Source organism: Aptenodytes forsteri, unplaced genomic scaffold (genome assembly GCF_000699145.1).
Source record: "Aptenodytes forsteri isolate BGI_AS27 unplaced genomic scaffold, ASM69914v1 Scaffold57, whole genome shotgun sequence".
In the NCBI taxonomy this organism is placed as follows: domain Eukaryota; kingdom Metazoa; phylum Chordata; class Aves; order Sphenisciformes; family Spheniscidae; genus Aptenodytes; species Aptenodytes forsteri.
Window position 1 is genome coordinate 1176896 of NW_008796220.1, and position 19077 is coordinate 1195972.

Genomic DNA, 19077 nt, shown 5'->3' on the forward strand with positions numbered 1-19077 from the left:
TCCTCCAAAGCGGTTTTAACCCAAGCAGGACACGAGGACGGCTGCGTGCCTGGGGGCTCCCGGCCGGGGTGAAGACAGCACAGATCCTGCAAATCCTGCTGGTCTGAGGCTTTCAGGAAGGGAACTGAATTTCAGAGGGTGACCTGGTACCTCTCTGCAAAGGACGCTCCAAAATTATCCCTTGCTCCTGAAAATCTTAGGGCTTGAGAGTTGCAGCGGGTAGATTTTGGGAGAGGTGCTAAGCTGCCTGGATGCGCATGCTTAGACGCCTTTATTAAAAGCTGCTTGCATGCCTGCAAAAGTGGAATTGGGGTTTTAGTTTGGACTCTACAGCGTTTCGTGGCAGGGAAAAAACAGCATCTTCTAAAAAGAGTGGAGGGAGCTTTGCTGCTTTGTATTAAGCTGCAAACTCCAGGCTAGCGGGGGTGTGAATTTTTCCGGTCACCGCATTATCGGGGAGTAGATGCATAGCGGTGGATAGTAGATGCATAGTAAATGCATAGTAGTGCTGGGATTATTTGGCTTTATCCACCGTCCTGCCATCGAGGGCTGTGAAGCGGATGTGCTGATTTGATGTCTGGCTGCGTTGCTCCGTGAGAAACAGCCCGAGCCCTGTCTCAGCTGCTCTGAGCGTCGCAGGAAACTGTGGTCTTGACGGATGCATCGGGTTTTGCCTCTTGACCGTCTGGCTGCCCTTTGGTCCTCGGGTTAGTGTCCTTAATCACTAGAAACTTGCTCGCTGCTGAAGACGTTGTTCCCTCTGCGGGGCTGTAGAGAGCCTCCCAGGGCAACTGCTTCCCAAATTTAGCTGGTTCAGGCACACCCCTCATGCCAGGCAGGATGAGGCCGGGATGAGGAGCATCTCCCTCATCCCCTTGGGCAGTGGTGGGTTGCACAGAGGTGCCCTTAATGCAGGGCAAGGAGCGAATGAGGAATATACAGCCTTTCCTATGTGATCCCCGCTCGGCTCATCCCGTGCAGACAAATCCTCCTCCCATCCTATAAAAATCCCCACCAGAGTCGTGGTGACGCTCTGTAGGATTTGGACTTCTGGCTGCGTTAGGAAAAGGCTGGACACGAGAGGGGAAAACAAGAGAAGCGGGCTGAGGAGGTGGCCTCACAGCGTAATCAAAAAAATATAATAATACCTGGAGAGGCCCAATTCTGCCCCTGCCTGCAGCAGTTTTGCAGCGGCCCTGGCTCTGCTCGCTGCCCCGTGAGGCAGGAGCGTGCCTGGTGCTTCCTTTCCCGTCCCAGCATCTTGTTTCAGAGCAAACAGACAGCAAGCGTCTTGTGCCTCTGAATAATCCTCACGTTGCTCTTCCCGTTACAAATTTCTTTCTCTGTCCGTCTGCGAAACGCTCGATGTGAGCTCTAAAGCTTTGCCATCCCGGGTCCTCGTCGCTCCTTCCCGAGCCGAGGAAACCTGATTTCTGCCTTGCAGGGGAGCTGGAGGTGGCACTGCTGGAGGTCATGGTTCAAGTGTTCCCTGTTTTCCAGGAGGCTTAAGCTGCTCGGTGGTGTTTCCATCTCTATATGCTACGCAGGGCTGTAGAGCAAGGGGTGCACTGCGGGTGCTCCCAGTTGATGTGGCGGAGGAGATGCTGTGGTGGATACGGCTACAGCGTGGGATTTTGGAGCTTGATGTTCACTTGATGGAGCTCAGCTACAACCTCGATCAAGTCACTTATCCCTCCCCGTCCCCCCCCACCCCCGTAAGGGGCGTGTTGTGAGCAATGGCAAAAAGATGCGGGTCCCTCCGTGGACGTGCAGAGTGTCCTTCACCTTCAAGGATGGAGGGATGTCACCAGCATCCTGCTCAAGGTGGTTCGTCCCATGTGTTTTGTGCTCCATCTGCCTCGGCTGCTGGAAGCCACAACTCTTTCCCTATCTGAACTGATATGTCCTCGCAGTGGTGGCAAGGAGGTGGAGGTGACCCGGCCAAGGGCGTGCGGTGTGATCGGGACCCTGGTGGCCTCGCGGGTGGTGAGTCTCGGAGGCCAGAGCTAAGCTGGATGATAAGTGTGTTGTTCTGGGTTTCCTGTGTGATTGCAGCAAGGAAAGCATGGAGGTATAAGTGCTCACAAAATGAGATGCAACCAGTCTTTGAGCCCTTGGAAAGCCCAGGCACCCACCTCTGAAAATGCTGCCTTGGCCATTAAAGTCCCGCTGGTGCCCACAGGGGAGCGTGCGCAGGGGCTGCGCCAGGGCGAAGCGTGAAGTCCTGCACGCGTTCAGACGCTTCCATGGTCAGTATGAACACTTCCCGGCTGCTTGTAGGAGACACGAAGGCCTTTGATGCCCGAGAGGAGACCTTCCCTCCACGTAAGGTCTGCGAGATGCCCAGAGGTGGACGGCGAGGTCGGATGTCCGGAGGTTCAAATTTGGCCCCCAGAACTGCCGCTGTGGCCCTTGGGGAGTGGCTGCAGGTGTGTGCCTGGGCTTCCCCATCCATCAGGTGGAGGAGGGAGGCAGTTCTTCTCCGGATATCGGTCTGTCGGGATGCCTGCCTACGTCCAGGAGGTTGCATTTGTCGTAGGCTGTAAAACATTTTATGTAGGCTTTAGAAAACAATCCGCTACCTCTCTGTAATGAAAGGTGGAGAGGTGAAGGGGTGCAGAGGTGGCCCCCGAAGCTGCTGGTGGTCCTCTGGCCGGCGGGAAGCAAAGGCAGGTGTGGAGATGGGACAAAGCATTGACTGATCCTTGAGTGGATGGAGGAAACCTTCCTACCAGGCCCTCCAGAAAAGAAGATTAGGAGAGTCCTCGCAAACCATGTTGGGGCTGAGCACCATGCAGGCATTGCTCCCCGCTTTGGAGATGCTCCGGGGCTGTTTTCTCGGACCCACAAGTCTGGCTTATGGCCCCTCCGGTGGATTAGGATACTTCATCTGGAGATGATGCCTTGTTTCCATCTGTTTACACCTCTGGATATCAGCCAGGTACTTGGGTAGGACGTAAAACCTTCAGTGCCTGCTGCCATCGGCACATCCATGACACGGCCGCCCATCCCTGCAGCATCACGGCCACCGCCGGGTTTATGCATTTGTTTCATGCCCTGCGCCAGCTTGTGATGAGGTTTGGATATAAAGCCCGGGTCCCAGTTGTGCTGTACTGCTCTGGGATGAAGCAACTTTGCTCTCCTAGCCAGCGAGGTTTCCAAGAGCCAGAAGTGTGTCCTTAAGCCAGCGTGAGGCCAGGCGATGCGCTTTTTCCATTACCACCCCAAACTCTGCTCGTGGTCTCCCTCGGCAGAGTGCTTCTCTCATCTACTCCTCCACAAGCAGAGCACAACACGTGGGATTTCTTTTTTTAAGTGGGGGGAAAAAAAGAAAAATAAATCCCCAGACATCATGAAAACATGCCACGGAGTTTGCTTTCCCCCAGCCAAGGCTGCAAGAGGATGGGCAGTGCTGCCTGCACCAGCGGAGCCACCGGCTGGTTGCTCAATGCTCGTGGGGGCGGGATGGGAACACTTGGCAAAACCCCTGTGTTCCCCCCTCCCCTGTAGCTACGTCCTGCAAGACGTGAAGCAATATTTCCAGCCGGGTTTTCAGTAGCCTGCAGCTTTGAAACGATTGCAGCGACGTCTGTGTGAAATGCAGCTCATCTCCATCGGCGTTCGACGGGCACGGGATTTTTTTTGGGCTGGTTGCGTATGAGGCTGAGTGCTTGCAAAGTGCTGGAAGGGGGGCTGAGGGGCCATCAGAAAGGTAAGACTCTCCGGTGATGTGTTGCCCGTGTGGGGTTGGACGGGGTGAGGGCACGGCCGGAGGTTGGCGTCGGATGTCTGTGCGCTGGGTTTTGCTGTGGACCCGGCTCAGGGGTTCATCGGTCTCAGAGATGCTGCTTTGGGGTGTTCTGCAGATGCACCGGGATGGGATGCTCGGCTCTGCCCCGTCCCCGCGACACCTCCTGCTTCACTGCTGGGGAGGATCGTTCCCTTGAATTAAAAGCAATAAATGAAGAGCAAACAGCACAGCCCTGGTTTGCAGGGAGCCTGATGTCTCATCCCAGGCTTTTTTTTCCCTTTATGGGCCAGCCTGTGATGCTGGACATGCTGGGATCTTGTGCATGGCCAGTGCAAGGTTCAGCTCTTTTGCCAAAGCTGCTTTTCCCCTGCCCCGTGGGATCCTCATGAGCACCTGCGTGGTCTCTAAAGGGGTCCGGCTTCATCAGTCCTGTGGCTGCTGTTACTAGAGGAGTCTCCGCAAAAGTGCGGGGGCTAAATACATGTGTAGCCTTTAGGGCTTTGAAGCCACTGAGCTTGCTCAGGTGCTGGATGTTGTCATTTCTACCCAGGCCGGGCTCCTGGCATGGCTGCCCGGAGTGGATGGAAATGAGGGATGGTTTTAATTAACAGAAATGGCCCACTGGGTCGGGCTCCCGGTGTCCCCCGAGCAGCGGGTCGCGTGTGACAATGGTCAGTGCTACTGGAGGGATACTCATTCTTGAGGGGAAGCGGAGAGCTTCCCCCATCAGGCTGACTGGTGGCTTTTACAGCTGCATTACTTTTCCAGGTTTCCCCATCTTTTATCCACCCCTTCCTCCTTCCCAAATCCCAGGTCCCTGTTGGCAAACTTCTTCCCTAGCAATCCCCTTGCTGAAAGGCACTTTTGTAAGTGAAGCCGATGCCTGCACATCTCCCTGGATGATTTGCCTTACCCAGCACGGTAGGAAAGAGGACAAAATAGTGGCAGAGGAATGAATTTAACAACTGACTTGCCTTTTTTTCCTTTCTGTGTGTCTTTGACAGGTTACAGCCAAGACTGCCTTCCTGTTTATCTTACCTCAGTATAACGTTAGCGTGCCTACAGCAGGTAAGAGATGCTGCCGCTGCGGATACCCCAAGGGGAGGGTCGAGTCGTCATCTGCCCCAAACCCTCACTGTCAGCTGGCCTGGGCTCACTCTCTACTGATGCACACTGCTCGGGCCCTTGTCTGGTAGTAAAGGAGATTTTAAAAATAAGATATGTGGGGGAAAAGCAAAGTTTTAGTAGCTCAGAGCACACTGATCATGTCTGCCAGCCCTTGTGCTGCCAGGGTTGGGAAGAAATGCTTTCCAGGGGCTTTTATGGCTTCCTCTCTACCCTGTTTCTGCCATGGTCAGGCTGCTCTGTGCACTCTGCAGGGTGAGGATCCTCCTCCAAGCCTGGTCAGGCAAGATCAAATTGCCTGATTGCATGCCCAGAGTAGCTCTGTGCCCTGCCAAGGAGCAGGAGAGATTTAGCTCTTTGCTAAGCAGCAGGGGCCGCACAGGTAATTCCCGCCTCACTTTATTGGGGATAGCACAAGGTGAGGGTGTGGAGATGCACGTGGTGCACAGCATCCCTGCTCCAGGCAGCTTATGGTCCTGATGCACATGGAGAGTAATTCAAGGAGGCTCCGAGCTGGCGCAGGTCCAAGCCCGATGGACCAGAGGACGTGCTCCCAGCCAGGAGGCAGCTGGAGGCTCGGTCCCTGTTTGTATTTTGGCTGCTAGTAGCTACCTTCCTAGCTGAGAGCCCCTCCAGGGCTGGCAGCGACCTGGGCACCAGCGCGGGAGCAGCAGGAGGTGGTTTGGGTAAAGCCCTGGGCTCAGGATGAGCCAAATGCCCAGGGCACAGAGCCTGGCTCAGTGGCAGAAAACTGCAGTTAATTAGAAGTGTTTGAGTAATCATCCAAGGGAAGAGCGGGGTTGTTGGGATTAGTGTAACTACGATGAGGCAAACACGCGGAAGATGAAAGGTCTGCCCTTAAAATCTGTGAACGTTATGGTTGAAGAAATCATCCCGCTTCCAGATTAAATTGTGGTCCGCACTCCCCTATGGCACGGTCCAGACAACTTCTGCTGCCGTTGTGTTAAGTGATTTATTCTTTCCTGATACCAGCAATCTCGGGGGGAGGCACATAACCATCTTGCCAGGACCAGGTGTTGGGGTATCAATATAGGGCATGAGCTAGCTGAGGCCTTGGGGAGAGAGACCTTGGTGCAGCAAGCTTGCTCAGAGGAAGGGTTATTGCTCACCTGAATTTTTTCCAAGGCTGTTTCACATCCCTCGCAACAAGGATGCTGTTACCCCTCAGTCGGCAGATCCCGCTCTCGTCTCCCATGCTCAGCGCACGCACGGCTCCTGCTAGAGCAGCCTCTGAAATGCCCTAGAGAGAGGAGAGGAGGCAGAGCAGTCGCACACATGCATAGTGTTATTTTCTTTAGTCGTGCAATTCTTTTATCTTACACTGGGGTTATGAGCTCTGTGATACAGGCAACGTTTTTACCTCTGGGTTTGCACAGCACCCAGCCGGGGGGCTCCTAAGGACCAAGTGTTTTCACATCCTTACGCCAGGTGTTTTCATAAATCCTATTCAAACCTTATTCATGTACCTCAAATCTTAGAAATCTGGACTGAGGCTTTGTTTGAGGGTAAACAGGGTTGGTGACAGACAAGTCGCTTCCCAGCATTGATATCAGGAGAGGATAGTCAGGATCAGGGTAAGGGAGAGCAGCAGCTGGGGGTGGGCTGAGCTTCTCATTGCGATGCTTTCTGCAGCGTGCCACAAGGACAGCAGCTTTCCCGACTCTGCTTCTTGCCCATAAGCTGCAGGGCTGCAAATAGTTGCCTAAATGCAGACGTCTGGGGTATTTTGGGTGCCGTTAGGTCTCCTGTTGCTCCAGAAGAGCAGGGCCTCCCATGGGTCCTATTTCTCATCCGCCAGCCCCGTGCCGTTGTCTCAGATCTCTTAATAGCACAAGGCATCTGCATTTAGGCAGCTGAACCCTGCTCCAGCAGCATTCAGGGGTGAGTGGAAGAGACTGGGTGTTGGATGATAACCGGGGGGGTGGAAATCCCATCCCGAGCCCTAATGCTCCCAGTGGGGTGTCCCTGATCCCATCACGTGCTTCAGCGCTGCCTCCATGTCTTCATCCCTCCAGGCTGATAAATTCCCGTCTCCGCAGCTGGGCAGTCCCCAGCCCCTCACCTCTGGCAGGGGAAGCTTGAAGTGTCCTGAGTGACTCCTCCTTTGAGGTGTGTAACTATTAGAGGGGAAACCATCCACACTCTGCCGATGAACTAACGCCGGCTAGAGCCCTTTTTTCCAGCCCTGCAGTCACTGGCACAGTCATGACCTCTCTCTGCCTCCACCTCTCTGGTGGCCCCATCCAAGCTGCGAGTTGAGAATAGCCCCCCCTGAATTTCCACTAACCCTTAAGCCCTTGCCTGGAAATCGTTTGGGTCATGGGGATTTGACCCACCGTTTGGTCTCTTTGCAGATGGGGAGCTGGTCCAGTATCACTATGGGTTGAAGGATCTGGTCACCATCCTCTTCTACATCTTCATCGCCATCATCCTGCATGCGGTGGTGCAGGAGTATGCCCTGGACGTGAGTGCTGTTCGGCGTCTTGAGTCACCAAAATATCTCAAGTACCACGGGGGGACGTCATCCTGCTGCAGTTAAATGCAATTCTGGGGGTAGTCTGGGGGTTGGGGTGGTGATGAGTGAGCCTTCATCTCTGGGGGCTGCTTGGGACCGGGAGGAGGAGGAGGGAGAATTGTTGATCCGGTGGCTCATGTTTTCTTGTTCCTTTTCTCTCCCTCTGCTCCTTCCCAGAAAATCAACAGGCGTCTCCATCTCTCCAAGGTCAAACACAGCAAGTTCAATGAATCGGGACAGCTGGTTGCCTTCCACCTCACCTCCGTGATTTGGTGCTTGTACGTCGTGGTGACGGTAAGGCACGGGGCCACCAGGCTTCACGTTCCCTGGGTGGGATCTGGGGTTTCTGGAGTGCAAAACTCCCGATGGCAGCAGAAAGTCCCCAGCCAGCCTCTGGGCCAAGACGGGCACATTTCAGCAAGTTTAGTTTTCAAGTGTGGTGGGTCTTTCCAGCCACTGAGTGAGGGCACCTTGGGGAAATCCTTCTCCTGTTCCATGTAAAGCACAAGCAAATGGGCTGTGAAATATTTTTGGAGCCGGACCCTAGAAATCCTGCCTGGCCCTGTCATCTCTATCCGCTGCTCCGGGACCTGCCGTCTTTCTCAGCCTTATTTTCCTCCTTATTTGCGTTCAGTGCCTTGGGGTTTTCGGGTGCCCTTTACAGGGATGTGGAATGAATGGGCAGATTTTTGTGATCCCTCTCTTGGTGAGCTGACGGTGAGGGGAATGCTGAGAGCAGGGAAACCACGCCGCGCTTTGCGTTGCATTGGGGATGTTTCAGCCCATAACTGCTGGGAGAAAAATTGAGGGTGGAGATGTTTCATTTTTGGGAGGAAGGGGAAGGGAAGAACAGGCAGCAGTGGAGAGGCACAACTATTTTGGCAGTGTGAAGTGATGCCGATGCTTCGCTCCCAGTGGCCGTTGAGGTTCAGCTGTGGTCCCCGGCGCCGCTGGGGATGGATGCTCGGGGGCAGGTCCGCTCCCTGCTGCTCAGGGGGTCCTGCCAGCCCTCCTTAAAGGATCGCTAACCCCTCCAGGCCAGCACTTCTGGGGATCTGCTGGCACTGCCCCTGCCCTGTAGGGCTGTGGGGAGGGAAACTTTGGCAAAACAGTCGAGGCCACTGGTTTTGGGCTGCCCTCACCCAGCACCAGACCCATCCCTCACCAGCTCCGGGGCTGCAGCCTCCTGTGCAAACCCGTGGTGTGCTCCCCAAATGCCCCGCATGTGCAGAGCAGGTCACCCTTTGCAGAGCTTGCACCACCCCCAGGCTCCCCCAGCTGGAAAAAGGGCTTAGGACGACAGGGCACGGACAATGGTGACAGATAGGTCCTGAGCAAGATGAATTTTCCAAGCCAGTATCTCTTTGCAAAGCCCAATGCAGCACTGCTGTGGCAGGAGCTGGGCAAGCGTGGAACGGGAAGGGAGCCCCCTCCTGTAATCTGCCCTGCAAGCATAAGGCAAGAGGCCGTAGGGGAATGCAGGCAGGTGGAAAATTAAACTATGCAGTGCATATTAAATTATTTTTGTAGGCGTTTTCTGTTCCCCTTTCTCCTCAGAAGTACTTTTTTTTGTTTAAGTGATACTCGGGTTGGAAATGCCGGTGGGGAAGAAGCCCTCCCGGACCATGCATACGGCTGCTTGTAGCCGTGCTACCGGCATCTTGCCCCCACGCCTCCAGAGCATCCCTCTTGCATTGCCCAAACCCCAAAACATCCTATCCTGAACTCGGGACCTTCTGTGCAACCAAGCAAGCAGCTTTCAACCCCCAAACACGGGGGCCTCATGAAACTTGAGCAGGGTGCTAGAGACCCCTGAATGTGGCTGAGCTTTGGAGAGCTCAGCCTTGGCTTGTGCAGGGGACGTGGTTTTTACTGCAGGCTGAAAGGACTCGGGTGTCATCTCCAGTTCCTAGTTTTGCTGTAGCATTAGCCCGCCCCCTCGTAACCATGCTCTGCCTCTTTCTTTTGCTGAAGGCTTGCATCTCTTCTCTTTTTCAGGAAGGATACATATCAAACCCCCGGAGCTTGTGGGAAAACTACCCGCATGTTTATCTTCCGTAAGCACTCGCAAGGGCATTTTGTTCGCAGGCTGACCGCTTCCTTCCTCTATATGGTTTTCTCTGCGGCTGGGAGTGGGGTGCTGCTGACAGTGCAGCGCCCTTTGCATGCACCCTGCTGCAAGGATGCTGCAGTGAGATCCTGGGGGACAGGGGATATCTTGTTTATGGCCCCGGGGAGGGTGTTCCCGGAGCATTTCCTCCATGAAGAAGGCCCTGCGGGCTTGGTTACTCATCCTGGCTGCTTACTGCCTGCATCACATTCGGCAAGTTGCTTTGCTGTTCATTTTTCATAGTAGAAACAAAGAAGTGGGGGATAATCCTCCCTTCTTGGGTTTTTGCAAAAGTGAGGTTTGCTTAGAGCATGGAGACCGCAACATGAGCAGCCGGATAAACTCTGGGCATGACTAGCTCAGCTGAACATACAATTTCAGCCCAGAAATGATGCCTCCTAAATCCCGTGGCTTCCATGCAGTGGAGGGATTGCTTGGTGCTGTGCGGCTGGGCACTGGTCCACCCCTGGGACCTCCCAGGTCCTTGGGGTCCTGCCATGCCCCGGGCTGGCTCACGTGGCTCGTCCCTGCGTTTCAGGTTCCAGGTGAAGTTTTTCTACCTGTGCCAGCTGGCGTACTGGCTGCACGCCCTGCCGGAGCTCTACTTCCAAAAAGTTCGCAAGGTGAGAGCCAGGCGGGCGCTCCCTCAAGCACCCTGGGGATGCTTGAGGTGGTTTGCCCACTGGCTTTGGGGAAAGCGAGCTTTGGGAGAGGGCGGGTGAAGAGGGGCAAGAGGTTAACGCGGCTTTCCGCCCCTGCCAGGAGGAGATCCCCCGCCAGCTGCGGTGCATCGCGCTCTACCTGGTGCACATCACCGGCGCGTACCTCCTCAAGTGAGTCAGCTGCCTCGGCGCCCCGTCCCGCGCCGCGGATGGGGCTGAGCAGGTCCTTTTGCTGTGCGAGTCACCCGGGAAGCCTCAGCGGGGTGGGGGGGTTAAAGGGAATTGACCTCCCGACTGCGGGCCATTAGTCAAACAGTTTTCACAGACCCACAGAGCTGATTCTGCAGTTCAGCGGTGTTACGCAAGTGCACAGGAGGTCTTTGTTCACAGGGTGTTGCAAAGCAAATGTTAACCAGGGACCCAAAACGCAGGCTGATGGGTGCATCTCCCCTGGGTGTGGGAAGCACCCTGGGGTGCTCTCCCAGCGCAGCACAGGCAGGCAAACTCTTACCCTTCCTCTGAGTGTGTGCACAGAGCAGCAATGCCAGTGGTTAGGGCTTTGTGTTGGACCTATCCCAGCTCTGCTACTGGTTTGGGCCGCTTTGATGTTTTGGGGACAGGGATTTCCCCTGTCGCAGTCCTACCCCCTCTGCTGTGGAAAGGTCCAGGTTTGGGCTGGCGCTTGCTGCAGCGCAGGGATGACAGGGGAGATGCTGTCGCTGGATAGGAAGGACCGAGGTCGACCAGCCCGGTGATGCTTTTTTCTTTCTCTTCCCTCCTAGCTTAACCCGCTTGGGGCTGATCCTCTTGCTGTTGCAGTACTTAGCCGAATTCTTCTTCCACATGGCCCGGCTGGTCTACTTCACAGACGAGAACAACGAGAAGCTGTAAGCAGGCGAGCTGGCCATGGCTTCCCTCCTCCGGCGCCCAGGAGAGCCGTCGGCGTGATGGGGGGCTCGTTCTCACCTTCCAGCTCAGCGCTGGAGGCTGCTTCTGCCGACACCTCTGCTTGCTCCCCTGCAGGTTTAACGTCTGGGCTGTCGTGTTCGTGGTGACCAGGCTCTTCACCCTCACCCTGTACATCCTGGTCATCGGTTTTGGGTTGCCACGCGTGGAGAACCAGGCCCTTGACCCCGAGAGAGGGAACTTCTTCAGCTTTCTCTTCAACAATATCCTCTTCAGGTAGGAATGTCCCCTACTGTATCTTCCTTGGTTGTGTTATCCCAAGGTGTTTTTTTGCCGAGTTTGGAAATGCCAGTGGGGATCTGATCTAGGTTCCCATTAGGGAAGGTCCTGGTGAGCTGGGAGGGTGTGGAGGGAGCGAGGAGGGGTTAAGGGCTGCAGAGCCACGATGGAAGGGAAAAGCCAGCAGATAAGTTGTTCATTGAGTGAAGTTATAAAACACAAGCCTATCTGAGAGAAAGGCTTGTAGGCTTTCCCTTCTGCACCTGTAACTGCATTTATATGAATGTGGTCAATGGAAAGGCGTTTTCCCTTCTGCTTGGACTTGTTTAGCTGCCTGTTGACATGGGAAGCAGAGGATGGGATGGGTTCCTCATGCCTTGCAGTCTGTCTGTCAAGACTGGGAGCCTTTCTCACCCATACAGCAGCTGTAGGTTCAGTTCAGAAGTTGCTAGGACAGGTGCCTGGTCATTCCCAACGTTTTTGGAGCTATGGACTACTGGCATGCCTGAGGATTTGCGGGACTTTCTTAGCTCCCTTCCATCCCCATCCACCTTTTAGTTGTACAGAGCAGCTGGGGACACCTTACCTTGACCTTGCAGACTGTGGTTTGGGCAGTGCTGGTTGAGATGATCCTATTCATCCATTCCTGCCCTAAAGTCTTAACAGTCAGCAGTGCCCTGAGCACCTGAGAGCTTCGTGGTGGCGAGGGAAAGGAGAGTAGCTGTCCTGAGCTCAGGAGATGGCAGAAAGCAGAGATGGTGGCTGGAGGGACGGTGCCTGCCTCCAGCTCTCAGTGCAGCCGCCCAGGGGGACCTCGGCCACCGGCCTCGGTGTGGGTGGAAGGCTGGGCTGGTGGTGGCCTCGCTCGTCTGTTCTCAGCCTGCCTCTTCTCCGCCCCTGCCAGAATGAGTGTGCTGCTGTTGGTGTGCCTCTTCCAGGCCTCAGTGATGTGGCGCTTCATCCACTTCCAGCTGCGGCGCTGGCGGGAGTACTGGAATGAGCAGAGCAGTCGGAAGCGAGCTGCCGCCGGCGCCAAGCAGCAAGCCAAGCCGCTCAAGAGGGACTCGGGTGAGTGCTGGGGCCGGCGTGCCATGGGGTGGCACCGTGGGAGGCATCAGTCCCGTGGTTCAGCATCCCCTCAGCAGGCTGCTGCCCGTGCAGGCGATGCTGCGGCGGGGCGCCCCCCCGCCCCCCGCCCAACCCCGGGGCCCAAGCAGCAAGCCAAGCCGCTCAAGAGGGACTCGGGTGAGTGCTGGGGCCGGCGTGCCATGGGGTGGCACCGTGGGAGGCATCAGTCCCGTGGTTCAGCATCCCCTCAGCAGGCTGCTGCCCGTGCAGGCGATGCTGCGGCGGTGCCTCCTGCCGCTCCGCGCTAAGCCTGGGGTCCCCAGCAGGATCGTCCCACGGTGGTGGTTTTCTCCATATCTATGGGCCAGCCCCAAGAGGGTTAAGGTTTTGGCCTGTGCAAGGGACAAAGTTTTCTCTCTCCATCCCCAGGTTACCATGAAAATGGAGTGGTGAAGGCGGAGAACGGCACCTCGCCACGAACCAAGAAGCTGAAATCGCCGTAGAAGCAAAGGCTTGTCTCCTGGGGAGGAGGGCAAGATACCAGGACTAAGAAGCAGCCCCTCCTCCCGGTCCTCACGAGCGTCATCTTGAACGGCTTGGAAACCGGTCATCTTCCCAAGGTGTCTCTCGCTCTCCTCCCTTCCTTTCTTATTCTCTTGAACCATTTGCAATAAAACCAAAAAGCTCCCTTTCCGCTGCTCCCATCCCCTCGTAGGAGCCTTTTCCAACCCTCCTGGTTTTGCCGCCTTCTGTTTCATCGTAAATCAGCGTGCAATTTTTTTCTTTTCTATTTTAGTGTTTGGTTATTTTTGATTATTGTTACAAATGCATCATAGATGGTTCCAAACAATCCTTTTTTCTTCTACAGCATGTTCCTCCCCTCTCTTCGTGGTGCTTCCCTGAGCCCCAGGGTCAGGGCCACGGCAGCTTGAAGGCACCACGTGTCTGTTACGAGAACAGGCTCCTGGGGGATTGCACTGGGGCTCTGTGACCCTGAGGCTCAGGGGTGCTCTCGGGTGAGGGTTGCCTCTCCTGGGGCACGTCTGGCCAGTGCTTGGCAAGTGCCGCAGGATGGTGGTGCTGCAAATAGAGACCAGGGTCCAAGAGAGGAACCTCAGCCGTGTCTTGTCTCATGGTGGACCTCTGGTTAAGTGGGGTTTTTCTGAACCCTGGTTTTGAGCTAATTTTGGAGAGCTGGGCAGCAGAGAAGGGAGAGAATTTCCCTCTTCATACAGGACCCATCTCCTAGCCTTTGCTTGCCCCAGCTCTTCTGGTACAGCTGGGTCCCTCTTACCCTCTTGGCTGCAGGAGGTGAGCTGCCCCGTAGTTGTTCTGGACCTCCCAGCCCCAAGAGCTGGGCTCGGGGCCCTGCAGCTCGCAGTGCCTTGTCGTGGGGCAGCAGCATCCTCAGGTTCACGTGAAACCTTGAGTCCTGCCCCGCTCTGAGCGCTGGCCTGGCTTCTGTCAGCCCAGGCCCTTTGCCAGCTTGTGTGCACCTCGTGGACCTGGTGTTCTCACGGCTCATGACCACGTCCAGATGACAAACTGGCTGCTGCAAAGGGTTTTTGCACCAATGGAACTGTGCCCCTCATGCTGTCACCTTAGCCTTCCTCATCCCTACTGTACCAGTCCAGCCGTGCCATCGGCAGCCACCAGCTTCACTCTTTGTTTCCAAAGGATACAGAGCTTGTATCCACCCAAGGTGCTATCAAATGCAGGGTTTCTTCCAAAAAACCTAGTCCCTTCATCCCTTTCTGAGCTGTGAATGAGATGACAGGGAAGGGGAAGGAAGCCGGGGCTGCAAGGAGCAGCTTGCATATTACGAAAAGCCTGACCTGTGACGTATAGCTGTTGGCAGATGCAGTTGTCTTAAATCTACCTCAGAGGCCATCTGTTGCTGCAGACCACTTTCCCCTCTTGCTCCTGCCCATTGCCACCTGTACGTGGTGGCAGGAGATTTGTGGGAACCCCAGATCCCACCGGTTCAGTCCCCTGCTGCCTCTTTGCTGGGGAGCAGCATCTCCTGCCCAGGGTTTCGTGGGTCAGTGCCAGCTTGCTGAGCTTCTTTGGGGTGCCATGCACCAGGCTAGATTTGGTAAGCGTGCAGTAGACGGGCACCTCTCACCCCACAGCTCTCCTCCGGGGCAGTTTCTGTAGCTGGGCTTTGCTGTTGGTGCCTCTTGTGCAGTGAAGCCAGCTGTAACTTTCATTCTCCTTCGCCGCGGCAGGAGCAGGCGAGTGGTGCGCTCCCTTGGCTGGGCGAGAAGAGGGGGCACAGGGTTGCGGGGAGCTCGGGTGCTCTTCGATATGCCAGCCAGGATTGAGGTCCACCTTCCTTGCATGTGAGGGAGGCACGTGGTCCTTAGTGTGCCTCTTGCTCAGCCCTTCGGGCAGCTGAACTCTGGCTCTCTCCGAGTGCAATTCTAGCTTGAGGCTGGCGCAGTCGTCCTTCGCATCATTCGTGTTTTAGGGAACGGGTGACAGTTGATTTTTCTGTCCCTCTTTGAGTTGGGTCAGGTTTTTTTTTCCTCCTTCTGTAGGTGTCTTTTCTCCCTTCCTCCCCCTCTCCTTACTGAGCCCCAGCTAACGCTGGGCACCGGAGGAAGAAAATGTGCAGGGACACGAGGACAGTTGGTCAAATTCCACTTGTTCCTCCACCCCCACAACCTCTGAGTCCCAAACGAGAGATGTTGGGGGAGAGGGATTCCCCCTTTTTCAGGGCGACTGAGGAAGGAGACTTTGGAGCAGAGCCCTTTGTGGCATCTTGCAATTGCTCCTCATAGCCCTTGCCAGGTAGATAATACACATTTTGGCTCAGAGGCAGTGACAGTACCTGCAGTGCAATGTGATGAGACGGGGGAAAAGAGCTTTATGTTAGGGAGGACACGGAAAAGGTCTAGTGTGAGAGGTTTTTCCTTTCTTCTGCCTCTTCCCATCCCCAGCCATCGACGGCCACGTGCCCTCCGAGAGCAACTGCTGGCCGGCAATCTCTGCAGAGCCTCAGCCGGTCCTTTCTGCAAAGCTGGTGCCTCGCAGCAGCTGAGGTATTGACTCTTTTAACAGGTGACACATACAGTCCCCCCAAAAAACTGGCTGCTGAATGATTCCTCCTCCTGCCTGCTTCGCTTCAGGCAGCTTTTCCACTTGCACAATCCTGCGTCTTCATAAAGTAGCTAATTATGCTTTGTATCCCAAGTGCCTTATGTTGCCATGTAGTCTCTCATACGCTTGATCTGTGAACTGTATCAGTAGCTGAATGCCCTCCCTCTTTACAATGTATGTACAACATATGCTACATTTATGTGTTTTTTGTTTTCTTTTTGATAGAGCTACCAGTAAAAAAGACAGTTTGTTTTGGAAGCATTTCCATGTGTTCTTTTTTTTCTATTTTTTTTTTTTTTTTAACCTATAGATGATGGGGCTTTTTTTGCCCTCCCCTATCTTTAGTCCTCAGAAATCCCCATCCTTCTGTTATGCCCAAGTATGGCAGGATCCCTGGGGTCTTTTATTGTTTTTTTTGAGCTGAGCCTTTGCTGTAAGGCAATACGCGCTGTCATCCCAGAGGCCTGCGATCCACCCTCCGTTGGAGGAGCTGTCACGGGCTGCTTCTGCCTCTGCCTTGTAGTGCGAGCACCATCCCTCGGCTGCAAGCCCGCAGTAACTGCTTCTACGTCCATGTCACTTCTCAGCAGGCCGAGCCTTCTCTTCAGCCCAAAGAGCTTTTTCTTTCCCAAATGGAGTATTTTCATTGCAAGCCCTTAGTGGTCAGTCTTTTCTTGACCACTCCGTGTACAAAGATGCCGAGAGCCCACTTTCCTTGAGTGGGTGCTCTTCTGGTGCCCCATCTTGTCAAGCCCTGTGTCTTCTCCAAAGAAGACCCAACCCCAAACAGGAGCTCTTGTCCACCACAGTGCAGCAAGTGTTAGAGACTATGCAAAACTGCAAGTCCTTACTTTCAGTGTAACGCTATTGCTTGCGCCCTTCCTGTGGACTTGAGGCTGCTTTTGTAGTCTGTGTCCATTATCCAACCTAAGAAGGTCGGGGATTGAGTAGTCTGTGATTTTTTTTTTTTAGTGTGAAGCATATTGTTTTCCTGCCCTAGCCTAGAAGAGCTGTGAAATACCAGCACTAGTTCTCTCTTTTTGTCTTAGATAGCTGGGGAACGGGCTTGGGAAGAGAAAGGGGCAGAGGAAGAACAGATGTAGCATTTCACATATAATTTTTGAGTGACTTATGGGGCATTACAGTTGCGGGTTTTGTTTTTTTTTTTTTTGTTTTAGGATTCTTTCTTCTTACTCATCATGTTTGGGTTAGTAGTAAAGACGACAAGTTCCAGTTCCCCTGTAGGTCCCCTTACCCTTAACTCACCATTTTAAAATGTATTTTTGGTAGGCTTCCTGGTCGGAGGGAAGAACGACTACTCTAGGATGCCTCCCCCTTGCCTCCAAGTGACTCTTGAAGCTTGTAGCTACCCTGCCTTTACTGCAGTGCATGGGGGTTTACAGCAGCCTCAGTCTCTTGCCTTAGATGAAGTCTTGGTAGATGGACCCCGACTTGCATCAACAGTAGATGGAGATTATGGGGTTTGATTTACAGCCTTCTGGTAAACTTCACGAGTGTGTAATAGATGGTTTGGCAGGCTTTATACTCAAACTGTGAAGTACGTTACTTCGCCCTGGGGCTGCGTGCGGGGTTTTGCTGGCAGTGGGGAAGAATGGCTCTTGTAAAAGCCAGGCAGAGGCACGGAGTTTTTCTTTGAATATGTTGAACTCGATGGACCAAACTTCAGCAAAGGAACTCGAGGAAAATTTCTGTTCTTCCATATTTATGCTTTAGTGCAAATTTCCTAATTTTGGAGGGGGTGGGGGGAAGTAACAGTCGCTGATATTTTATCCCGTTTGTTTCATTCTTCTTGTCACTTAAGTTTTTGTATGGATTTTGTTTGTTGTTGTTTGTTGTTAAATGACTTTTGTGATAAACTCAACAAAAGTATTTTTCTGAAATAAATAAATAAAAGGCATAGATTTCTTCCACTGCTGCTGTCCGCTGATGCTTTATCACTCTGCTAAGCTGTATGCGTTTCCAAAGCAAGCTGCGATGGGTTATACTTGTCTCTCTCCTGCCATACCAGATTAGTCTGTTCCCTTTGGTGCAGCATCTCGTGTCCCTGTATTCCCCACAGCTGGGGTTCATCTTCTTGCATTTCCCATGTCTACAGCATGGGCAGCTGCTTCTGAGTTAGTTATCTGTGGCTGCCTTCATCGTTGGGACTGGAGGATAAGGGCATTTGGAGGATATGATTTATCTGATGTGGTTTAGGTGCATAGTTTATGGTGAGCTAAATTGTATACTTTCTGTAGCTGGCCCCGGGCGTGCTACATGATTGGCCGAGCATTAGGTCACAGTTTCATGGCATGTGCAGAAAACAGTTTCTGACTTTCTTTTCTACAGCCTACAGCTCCAGTAATCTCATCTGTAAGTTCTTGGTCTCTGGAAAAGCTGATTAACGTGGCCTTTAGAACTTAGCCTTTGTCAGCTGCTGCTTGGAAGGCACCTCATGGAATGCCAAGCTGTGCTTTGAAATCCAAGGTGGACCTGAGAGAGCTGTAGCAATTCTGGGTCGGAGTGAGCAGCAGCACAAAATGGGCCCAGAAGGGAAGAGCGGTGACCTTTCCGAACAGGCAGGAGGGAGCTGTCATGTGGAGACTCTCAGCCGTCTGAGGGGAAGTGGGAATCCACAGCACAAAAGCTGATTTAAATAAGCATTTTGTTCCAAAGAGCTTTGTTCTCTACTGCGTGCATGATAGCCGCCTTTCATATGCGCTCGATGGCGATACCTGGCAGGTGTCCTCTGGGGTGAGAAGGTCCCTGCCACGTTTACCTTCACGGAGAGATGACCCATGTGACTCTAAGTGGAGCACAAGTGTCATAACTCTATTGCTATGTCAACTGCTAGTTCTCCCTTTTCATTGGACAACCTGCCTGTTAAGATGACAGGTTGCATAAGATGGGTTTAGATAGTATCTCAGTCCTAAAACCATTCTCCCAACCTTTTGTTAAAAAATGCAAAGCTGCTGTCAGCAGATTTGTGTACAGATACCTGCTATCTGTACACATACGTTTAGCTATGTGAGAGCTAAACTCACCACTCCGTTTCAAGTAAACCCAGCATCACAGTTTTGTGGGGTTTTTTCCCCTCACTTTAATCCGTAGGTATTCCAGCCATGAGGTACTTTTATTTAAAGCAGATTTATTAACACTTTTATAGCAGCCATGCATGACTTGCTTACATTCAGACTAGCAAGCGTGAGTTTATCGTGGTCCATGGCAGGGCTCTTAGATCTTCTTGCAATGCAAATAACAATTTAAACTGGCAGTCTTCGCTGCTTGAACGTGAAAGGCCCCTTTCTAGAGTGGTTATCACTCCAGGCTTTAGAGAGCTTTACCTCTAGCAAGCCATGCTGTGCTGTATTAAAAAGCTGAGAGATCAACAGGAGAACCTGGCTTTGGTTCTCCAGTTTTTTCTCATGTGAGTTTCATTTCAATATCCAGCAGTTGTGAGGTTGAGTTTGGTGGTAGCTTAAAGGGCAGGGAGAGGTTTGGAAGGAAAAAAAGTGTTAACAAAGTGAGGGTGAAATTA

The 19077-nt window shown here is 53.5% G+C and overlaps 1 protein-coding gene across 1 annotated transcript; it reads left to right on the forward strand.

Annotated features, from left to right (window-relative positions):
- Positions 1–1901: 1901 nt before the first annotated feature.
- On the forward strand, positions 1902–13314 carry TRAM2 (translocation associated membrane protein 2). The gene is made up of 12 exons (XM_009288996.2): positions 1902–1986; positions 2281–2429; positions 4756–4819; positions 7252–7361; positions 7590–7706; positions 9411–9469; positions 10061–10145; positions 10285–10355; positions 10967–11071; positions 11208–11366; positions 12274–12437; positions 12867–13314. Exons 1-12 carry the CDS (start codon positions 1902–1904, stop codon positions 12938–12940), a joined length of 1242 nt encoding a protein of 413 aa, XP_009287271.2. The 3' UTR covers positions 12941–13314.
- Positions 13315–19077: the final 5763 nt, after the last annotated feature.